The sequence below is a fragment of the Ambystoma mexicanum genome, chromosome 1p (assembly GCF_040938575.1).
Source record: "Ambystoma mexicanum isolate Mex_15411 chromosome 1p, UKY_AmexF1_1, whole genome shotgun sequence".
Taxonomy (NCBI): Eukaryota; Metazoa; Chordata; class Amphibia; order Caudata; family Ambystomatidae; genus Ambystoma; species Ambystoma mexicanum.
This window is the reverse complement of record NC_090921.1, coordinates 1022521407-1022531958: the sequence shown is the minus strand read 5'-3', so window position 1 is coordinate 1022531958 and position 10552 is coordinate 1022521407. Positions and strand designations below refer to the sequence as shown.

The following is a 10552-nucleotide window of genomic DNA, read 5'->3' as shown; positions in this document are numbered from 1 at the left end:
TCCCTGGTATCTAGGAACTCAGGTATGCAAGCTTGGTATAGGAAAGGTGAGAGTTGTAATGTTCTCGGTATGGGTGAATCTCCAGTGTTTGCTGGGGACCACAGCTTCAAGAACCTTGTCTGATAACGTGGAGTTCTGAACTGCCTATTTCTCTTTAAGTTGCTGGCATAGAGATTGGCTGGAGGGTTCCAACCCCGAAGATGGCTTCCAGGTCTGAGGTGGGACTTGGGACTGGCTTGTTCCTCCTGTTGGGTTGTCCTCTCTCTAGATGTCACACCAGGGCCCTGCCAACAGGGTGGACTCCCTTAACCGATCTGTTTTAAGCTGTATGAAAGTGAAGGTCTTCTTTGAGGACTAGCTGGCTGCTTACTGAAATTTCCAGGCACAGCTTAGATCCCTCGCTTTCTCTTCAAGCTTTAGGAGGCATTAGAGTACCCATTGAAAGGGGGCAGGGCTTGCAAGTGCTGCTGGCGCAGAGGGGTCTGTTCCTCAATTTCCTTAAAGAGGCAAAAAGCATCTACAATTGCACTGTGACAAGACCCTACCTTCAGCGTGTTGTATGGTCGGGGAACAGAAGGAATCATCTGCATGAAACCCCAAGTCTATCGTGCGTGTTGCGGCAGCCGGCTCCCTGTGCGACTCCACTAATATGGTCAAGTAGGGTACCTTGTCACAGCACTAAGGATATTGGCAAATGCAACATTACATTAGCAGTAATTAAACTGGCCCTGAAAGTCATCAGCATCAGATCCACAGTTAAATAATTATCAACATAGTTATAATGGAAGTGAACCAACAGTCCAATAGTTAATTCATGGCCAAAGACATGAATAGTGGCCCCACTGCTCCAGGTACTGCTCAAAGTTGACGGCCAAAGGTCTAACTGTGAAGTAGAGTTTTGATTTTACTTTTGAATCTCTAGATTTGTTCTACCCAAATCCTTGAAGGCAAATTACTTCAGCTTTCTGACCTAACGAAAGCAGAGGACGTCTTGAGTGTGGAGGGTTCTTCTGGCAACATGCATATTTATGCATGTTCTCAGGTAACTGGACGCAGTGTTCGTTAGGCCTTGATGGTTATGCAGAATATCTTGTTTATGATCTGTTGTTTAATGTGGAGCCACCACAGAGCCCACAAAGGCCAGTGTGATCGCATCCTACAGTTTTAAGGGAAAGATCATTCTCAAGGCTTTACAATGAAGTACTTTAAGTTGGTGAATGAAATCGGGTATTATTTTAGGATTGTGTAAGTTGAGTTGCAATAGTCATGCCGCTTCACTACCAGGGCTGATGTGGCTTCAAGCTGCTGTGGCATTCTGAGACAGGGAATGCTTTTAAACACGGTGGACTTGGGGGATACAAGATAAAGATAAGACAAGTCTAGTCTTGCCTATGAAAAATCAGTCTCACCAGTTCTTTTGGTTTACATTCATACAGCCACCCATTACCTGCAGCACACAATGTCTAGGAATCTGGGATCCACATGTGGGAAAATTAGCCGTGGAACCTCTCAAAGAAAAAACAAGTCAACACAGCCCAGTAAGGAAACGGTTTTTCTTCAAAAACGGATTTATTTTCAAAAAACAAGATTCTAAATACTCAAGATAAAAAGTAAAACATTCAATCTGAACCAACATAGACTTTTCCATTTTAAGAATATATTCAAGCATGTGCAAAACTTAGTCATTGGAGGGTTTTTCATGGCATGATGCTTTCGGGTTGAAAGACAAGTGTGTGTATATATATATATATATATATATATATATATATATATATATATATATATAAAAACTTTTTTTGTCTTTGTACTTTTTTGTTTTTACAAATTTAACAAGTTACATACCTCTGCAAAAAGCAGATCAAATGTAAACCAATCTGCAGAACCATACTTGGAGTAAATAAAATTTAAATGAAGTAGTTTAAAGTGTGCATCAGTAGGTAAAAAGTTTAGTAAAAGGCAAACCTTTGGAGTGTCTGTGTGCGGCTCCATTCTGACTTGAGGGTTTTCAAATAAAAATTCACAGATCTGTCAAAACCAATGGCACAAAAGGCTTGATACGGGTGCATTCCTTCCGTGTGTGGAAACCCACATGACAGTCATTAGGACTGGCAAGTATTAAAATACATTTTGAGCATCAGCAGCCATTTGGCAGGGTTATTTTCTCCATGTTGTGAATGTTTTAGATATGCCGTGACATGGAATAATATACATTTTGAGTCAGGCACTTTCGGTTCTTACCCTGTGTTAATCTTTTAAATTATCTGGAAGCCCCATTCTCAGTACTTGCCTTGTGGCAATTACAAACTAAGTTGGAGTTTAAATGCAGTCTATTTTATAGCATGTACGCTTAGGTTTTACTTTATACTCCTCATTGTGCTCCATATAATTCACACTTTCAAAGTTCTTCTAATCCATATCATGCTACTATCTGGTGCCATTTTTTGGCAACTGATGAGCTTTTTTCACTCAATAGGGAATAATCAATGATCTCTGCGGGCAATTTGTACTTTTTTTATTTGAATGATAGAATCTAAAATTCTAGCCATGTTGGTGTGTTTCTCTATCACAAGGACTTTTCTTGAGACTTTTATTAAAAATCTGTCTGCATTGGGAACACTATGTAACTGCAACGTCATTTTCGACAATTCTCTGTGAATTGTGGTATGCGGCCCCAATGTTTTTCTAGTATTGAAATGATATGGTGCAGAACTTGCACTGTTTTAAACAACTAATTTATGACATTATCTAAGTACTGTCAGCAGACAGACTATTAAACCAGAATTGTTAAAAATGCCAGATAAACTTGAGCCTTTATGCAGCAATAACACAATAACATCCTCCATTTCAATGAGATAAAATGGAACTAAACATGTCAATGCAGCACATACATTGATCAAGCTTTCCCATAGACACCATTGAACCAATCTTTTTGCATTACCACAAAACCTTTTCAGGGATTCAAGCCCCAAACTGCAGCTGAAAATTGGGAATCGGAGTTTGTGCTCGTCTGTGATGGGAAGCACTGTGAGATTAAACAGGTAACGAATGTCAATGTGTTGTGCGCATAAGTCAGAAACACAGCATTCTAACGTGTTTCATGACATTCGTCAATGCAGATCATGAAAAATGTGAAGTGCGTATGAGGTAAGATCTTACTTTACACTCTTGCATCATGTCCCAGAAAGGCGCATATTGAAAGTGTTACTTCTGATAAAATGAACACACTATTAACAGAAGATACATAATCCCTGTGGCTCTGTATGAAAATGCCCGAATACTTTGAAATGCGGTATTTAAACTTCACCTACCCCCACCATTGCCCCAAACTCGCCCCTCATCCTACAATAGTAGACTACCTTGTAGTATGGCCTGCTTCAGTCGTTGATTTAAATGTCATTGGGAAACAAGAGGGCATTTTTCAGGATATGGGACAGGAGGCGAAAGAAAAAAAAACTTCGCTCCAACGGAAAAGGAAAATGCCTTGCTCTCGTGCAAAAACTGAAACACTACTTTAAAGTATTAAATCAGATTTTAAAACTATAATTGGCCAAATTAATGCAAATTAATAGGATGAAATACAATAATCAGAAAGGCACGCAACGTCTTTTATAAGATCATTGTTTAGGATATAGGTGGGCTAGTGGCCCCAGTGCAAGGTGTATAAAACAATTAATATTAGTAAACGACCATCTGTCTGAGCAAAGCCTTTCAAAACAAATTCTGACAATTCACTTTGCATTTGCCACTAAGTGAAGCCCTTGACACTATTGGTCATCACATCTCTTGAAACATGCAACCAATACAGGTTTAGACTTTCCAGACTAGAACCGCCAAAGCAAGGGGAATTTTCTTGAACTTTAAAAGTGCACAAAGTGAAAGGCCACACTGAAAACAATTTAATGACTATAAATTGTTTTAAAGTGTTATAGTGAGGACCTGCTTTATGGCGCTTATTAAAAACGAAGTTTGTTTAGTAAGGCTACTGTAGCTGCTTGTGGCTCTTTAATTGACTGCCATGTGGCACATTCTCTCTATTAAAGGCCCTAATTCTTACACCAACTCTTACTGGTGGTCTACAAGGAGACCCCAACCATGTGAACACTACCCCCCAACCCCTTCAAGCAGGAAGACAGGCCATTCCTGCCCAGTGACAATTTCACAGAGTGGAGGTTAAATTAAGTGTATGTAATGCAGAAGGCAAGAGGCAGAGGAAACACACAAATACAGGCCACAGGTCTCATTATGGTGAATAGGGGCGAGTTTTATATGACATCGCTTTTTTTTTTTTTTTAAAGGTGAATTTCTTTGCTTACATTTTCTTATAATATATTCTTTTCAATGTGCCAAAGGTAGCTACCCTCCCCCTGCTCAAAACCCCCCCAAAAGCTTTATTAACAATAGAACCATATTTTGGCCAGGAAACTATCTGCCTGGGCAGAGGCATAAAAATGCTCAGGATGCCAAATCTGCTGATGTTCCTCATGCTGTGGGGCTAAGGCCTTGCAGCATCATCATAAGACGTCGGGCATGTCTTTTCAGAGGACTGTGGGGTTCCGCTTGCAAGAATTGAAGGAGATTCTGCTGCAACTGATTCAAGACAATGCCCATATGGTCGCGGGTGATTGAATCATTGAGGTCCAGCTGCATCACTGCTTCTTCAAGATAACTGAGCAAGAAATGGGACAAAAAGAAAATTAGAGTGTATAGTCATATGAAATACATTCAACTATTAACTGGGCAGTAGTTGCACTATTGACAAAAAAAAATGTATCAAACCAACGGCAACACAGCAACATTACTGGAGCAGTGCGAGAGGGCCAAAGCATCACTAGAGAGAACTTAAAACAGGAAAGAGAATGAATGGAGACAGTATAGGGATAGGGGTGTAGGCAGCCTTTCTAGTAGACACTTCCTTATGAGATATAGTAAATTATGTGCAATAGACTCGTACTCAAACAGACCGACAAGGTCAATCCTGAGAAGCTCATTTCATCTGTGAGGGCTTGGTTGGAGGGTTACATTTTCAGTGCATTCCTGTATTTTAAATACGGATATGATTTTTATTAGGCTTTATTGCACTTTTGCGACAGTGTATAATGAAACACATTCATGATATACTAAATATAATTAAATAAATAGAATTAGAAGGAAGAAAAAATCCTTCTAGATAAAAACCAACTAAATAAACTCATAGCAATACTGAGCCACATACAATTTAGAAGAAGTGGGAGAGGTCCCGATTCTTTTAACATGACTTGGCAGCCTACCAAAGTACAGGCATACTTCACGAACAGCTCGCATGACTTATTTAACATGGTGCCCACCCATAATGCTATGCAAGATCGCTCTGCAACCCTGAAGATGTACACCCCTTTTAGTTGACTCTCTACCATTGCTGCCTTAAAAGCAAGGACAACCTGGGCCCTGATTTTCGAAGCTGCAACTTAAAAGTCAGCCATCATTTTAGTTATCACTATAGTGAAACCACCTAGCAATAATGAAATTGATACATTTACAGTTCGGATTCCTTCCACCGTTAATCTAGGGTGGATTTTCCGATTTCTTAAGTGTTTATAGAAAGGACAGATTGACAAAAAAGTAAAGCAAGTTACGATTAGTTTAAGGGGATATTTACATAGATTATTTGATAATTTCCTTTCCTTTTGTTACCACAACACAATTTGATTGCACCTGGTTATTCATCAAAGTGTCTCTCTTGAGGTCTTGATAGATGGATATTAGGCTGCTACAAAGCTTCTTTGGAATATGTATTTTGCCATGACAGTAAATCGGGTTTACCTAGGTCAGTAATTCAATTCACTTTAAACTCTTGCTTGTTTCAATTTGAACAATTTTAAGAGATATTTCCTGTGCACACAGGGCGTACACACAGGACGTACATTTGGCAGCAAAAAAATCAGCCGTAGTCAGACTTTCGAAGCAATATTGAAACATTCCCTTAAATACATATTTCTTCCACCAAACCATTTCTTCACGATCTTTGCTTCGGATGCTTCTTCAGTCAGCATATCATTTTTACTGCACATTTTTGTACCAATCACAATTGCATCAATTCTATGTCAAAACCGGAGGCTCACATTATTCTTCCCTTTCTTTATTCACTTCAATAGAAAGAGCTCAGCAGCAAGTTTTGAAGCACCCAAAAAAGACAGATGACTATACATAGTCAGGGTGCAGAAAAACATACAATAACATTAAACTGAAGAAAATCACATTATATAATTTCCAGTCCACAGTGAACAGTCACTGAAAATAAGAAACTCCATTTCCCAGCAATCTAGGTCTAAGTTCATGAAAGGTCACTAAACATGTGACAACAGTCCTCCAATAATAGTAGGTAAATCCCTCCAAATAGTGACCAATAGTGTATCTCCTCCTCTTTCTTTGCTGCTCACAGCAAGAGATAAGTTCATTTCATTACCTCATATCTTTCTGTTATATTGATTTAATATATGGGATACATTACTCACCGTAATCGTATTTCTGATGCTTGTATCTGCTTAGATTCACATGCTGTGCATAGGCCGACATCTAGTGGAAGCTGCGGAGTATTACAGTTTGTTTTTCGAAATTCGAAAATGGGCGTCGACACAGGCGTGCCAGTAATACTATCCCTAGTGTGACGTCCACTGTACCCAAGATCCCTCACGCGTCTAGGATCCTCAGATTGTATTTTTTCTGACATGAGGAAGCATGAGGAGTAGCGTGAGTACTGATAATCCAAGCAGATAGACAGAAAGGTAAGACTACCAGCAATCATGCGCCTTCTCTCGGAGGGGAGAAAGGGTGGGTCGCATGTGAATCTAAGCAGATACAAGCATCAGAAATACGATTACGGTGAGTAATGTATCCCTTCTGAGGCTTGTGGAATCTGCTTAGATCACATGCTGTGCATAGATTAGCGAGCAGTACCAGAAGAAGGAGGTGGGATGTGAGAAGAGTCATGAGCAAACAGGTGTCTCAGAACCGCTTGTCCCACTTGTGTATCTGTCTTGGAATGAGTGTCAATGCAGTAATGCTGAGTAAAAGTGTGAATAGAGCTCCAAGTAGCTGCTTTGCAAATGGTGTCGAGGGGAACATTTGCAATGAAAGCCAGAGTGGCCCCAATGCCTCTAGTAGAGTGGGCTCTTGGCGTAAAAGGCAGAGTTTTTTCAGAAAGAGAGTAACACAGCTGTATAGAGTTGATAATCCACTTCGAGATAGCGCCTTTAGAGACGCAATCTCCCTCTCTGCCTGTAGCTACGGAGACAAACAGTTGATCTGTTTTCCTTAGCGGTCTGGTTTTGTTTACATAGTAGAGGACCGCCCTACGCACATCTAGGGTGTGTAGTTTCACCTCAGCCGAGCTTTGCGGGTTCTGGAAGAAAGCCGGAAGCTCGATGGACTGGTTTACATGGAATTTAGATATAAATTTAGGTGAGAACCTAGGGTGTGTGTGTAAAACCAGTTTGTCCTTGTGGATAGTAAAGAAAGGATCCTGCACTGACAGAGCCTGAATTTCACTGACCCTTCTTATAGAGGTAATGGCTACTAAGAAGGCCGTTTTATAAGTCAGGTGTTTGAGACTACTTTTATGCATGGGTTCGAAAGGGGGGCCCATGAGCTTAGCTAGCACCACATTGAGGTCCCATCCTGGCGGTGGGTTCGAAATAGGAGGGTGAAGTCTCTTTACTCCTTCCATGAAGGCTTTAACTACTGGTACTTTCCACCACGATACCTTGTTATGGGATGTGGTGTAAGCCGAGAGGGCTGCCAGGTGTACTTTCAGAGAGTTAAAAAACAAACCTGCGTCCAGCAGGTGGAGCATGTATGTTACAACGTTGGAAGGAGTGCAATCAACTGGGTTGATTTGTTTATTCTAGCACCAAATAACGAATCTCTTCCACTTGTCAAAGTAACAGTGCCTTGTGTTTGGTTTCCTGGCTTCTTTTAGGATGTCCATACACCTCTGTGGTAAATTGAGATGCCCAAACTCTGACCTCAGGAGCCATTCTGCCAGGTTCATTGAGTTGGGTTTCTGGTGCACTGTTTGACCTTGTTGCTGGGACAGTAGGTTGTACCAGGCTGGGAGTTTGATGGGCTCGCACACCGCCATCCTGCGTAGGTGTGGAAACCATGGTTGTCTCGCCCACATGGGAGCAACTAGGATGAGCGTCATCGATTCCTTGTTCATCTTGTACACCACCTTCCTGATGAGGAGTTGGTGGAAAAGCGTACGCAAACATCCCTGACCAGTTCATCCACAGAGCGTTCCCTTGGGAGTCTGGCTGGGGGAACCTGGATGCAAATCCTGGGCATTGTTTGTTTTCGCTTGTGGCGAATAGGTCTATAGTGGGGAAACCCCACTGAGAGAAGAGATCTTCTACGATATCTCTGTGAAGGACCCATTCGTGTTCTTCTGGGAGGGAGTCTCTGCTTAGGGCATCCGCTAGGGAATTGAGCTCCCCTGGAACATGTTGTGATGACAGGAAGATGTTCCGTCTGAGTGCCCATATCCAGATTTTCTGGGCAAGCTTGGACAGATTTGGCGAACGAGTCCCTCCTTGTTTGTTCAGATAGAACATGGCTGTCGTGCTGTCCGTCCGGATCTGCACCGACAAGTTTAGCAGATGGGGATCGAACGCCCGAAGCGCTCGGAATACTGCCAGAAGCTCCAGCAGGTTGATGTGGTTCTTGGCTACTGAGTGAGACCAGAGACCCTGAGCTGTGTGGTGGAGGTGGTGAGCTCCCCACCCAGTCAGGCATGCATCTGTAGTCACCACTGCCTGTACTTCGGGATCGTAAAAGGGTTTTCCCCTTGCGAGATTCTCTCTTGTCCACCAGTGTAAGCTCTGTACGAGTGTTGGCGAAACGACCACTAGATCGTCCCACTGACCACTTGCCTGAGACCACTGTTTCGCCAACCATTCCTGCATGGGACGCACGCGCAGACGCGCGTGGGGGACCAGGTAAATGCACGACGCCATCATGCCCAGTAACCGCATTGCTTTGCGTACCGTTATTTGTTGACCTGACTGATAATGTGGAATCTGCAGTAGTATATTCCGAATTCTCTCTTCCGAAGGGAAGGTCAACCCTTTCTGAGTATCTAGGATTGCTCCTAGGAACTGTTTTGAGGTGCTTGGCACCAGACTTGACTTCTTCTCGTTGATAGAGAAACCTAATTCGTGGAGGTCGTCGATAGTCCTCTGAATGTTTGACCTGCAAATTCCTGGGGTTTCCCCCGTTATGAGCCAGTCGTCCAGATAAGGGTACACTGGGATTGCCTCCCTGCGTAGGTGTGCAGCTGCCACCGCCAGTACCTTGGTGAATACCCTTGGTGCTGAAGCTATCCCGAAGGGCAGTAACTTGAATTGGTAGTGGCGACTGTCTACCTTGAAGCGCAAGTATTTTCTGTGGGCTGGAAGCATGGAAATATGAAAATAAGCATCTTTCATATCCAAGGTTGCCATGTAATCCCCCCTTTTTAGGAGGGGGATTACCTCTTGTAGCGTGGTCATACGGAATTTTTGGGGCTTGACATACTTGTTGGCAGGCCGTAAGTCCAATACTGGGCGCATTGTCAAATCTTTCTTTGGCACAAGGAAGTAAGTTGAATAGATACCCTTGTTTACCTGGTGTCCTGGGATGAGTTCTATCGCGTCCTTTTCTAGCAGAATGGCGATCTCCTCGAGAAGGATCTTCTGATGTTCTAAGGAGTGTATTCTTTGTCGTGGAGGGTGGTTCCGGGGGCGCTGCAGTAATTCTATACAATATCCTGTGGACACTGTTGACAGCACCCATCTGTCTGAGGTGATCCCTTCCCAAGCCTGGGTGAAGTTGGAACTGCGTCCCCCTACTGGGGTTGCGTGAGAAGGGACCCTGACCTGAGCGTCACTGCTTTGGTGGAGGCGTGCCACCTCCCTTGTTGGGGCTGCCTCTGCCTCTTCCACGACCTCTCTTGTTACCCTTGCCGTAACTTTGGGTAGACTGCTGGTTGTTGTTCCATTGTGTACCCTGTCCTTGGGCATAGTTGCCTCTTTGTGAATTTTGGCTGCGTGGGCGACGAAAATTACTGTTCCCCCTCTGGTTAGGGGGTTTGTTGGTAAGCTGGCCAAGGGATTTGAGAGTCTCGTACTCGTCCTTGGCATTCTTAAGTGCGTCTTCGACCGCTTTCCCAAACAATAGATCGGGTTCCACCGGCTTGTCTATTAATGAAGCCTGGGTTTCTGTTTTGAACCCCGACTGCCGTAACCACGCATGTCTCTTGATAACAGTACCTTCTGCTATCAATCTTCCTGCGTTGTCCGCGGCGTCGAAAGTTGCTTTTAATATGCAACCAGACACGGCTCTCCCTTCTGCCGAGATCCGAGCCAACTGGCCCTTTAACGGTTCAGGAGCAGAGGCTATGAGCGCCGCGACCTCTTCCCATTGATGGCAGTTGTAACTTGCCAACAGGGTGGTGGAGTTTGCGATCCTTGCTTGGTAGGCGGACGTTGAGGCTACCTTCCTGCCAAACCCGTACAGTCTTTTGCTCTCCTTGTCGGGAGGA

At 43.2% G+C, this 10552-nt stretch overlaps 1 protein-coding gene across 3 annotated transcripts in view; it reads right to left on the bottom strand.

The window, feature by feature from the left end:
* Positions 1–1539: 1539 nt before the first annotated feature.
* EDC4 (enhancer of mRNA decapping 4) overlaps positions 1540–10552 on the bottom strand; it is a 2544921-nt gene continuing 2535908 nt past the window's right edge. For all 3 annotated transcript variants that reach the window (XM_069603831.1, XM_069603839.1, XM_069603847.1), the window contains one exon: positions 1540–4666. In XM_069603831.1, the coding sequence (XP_069459932.1) occupies positions 4480–4666 (187 nt within the window). In that variant the 3' untranslated portion in view covers positions 1540–4479. The remainder of the gene's footprint in view (positions 4667–10552) is intronic.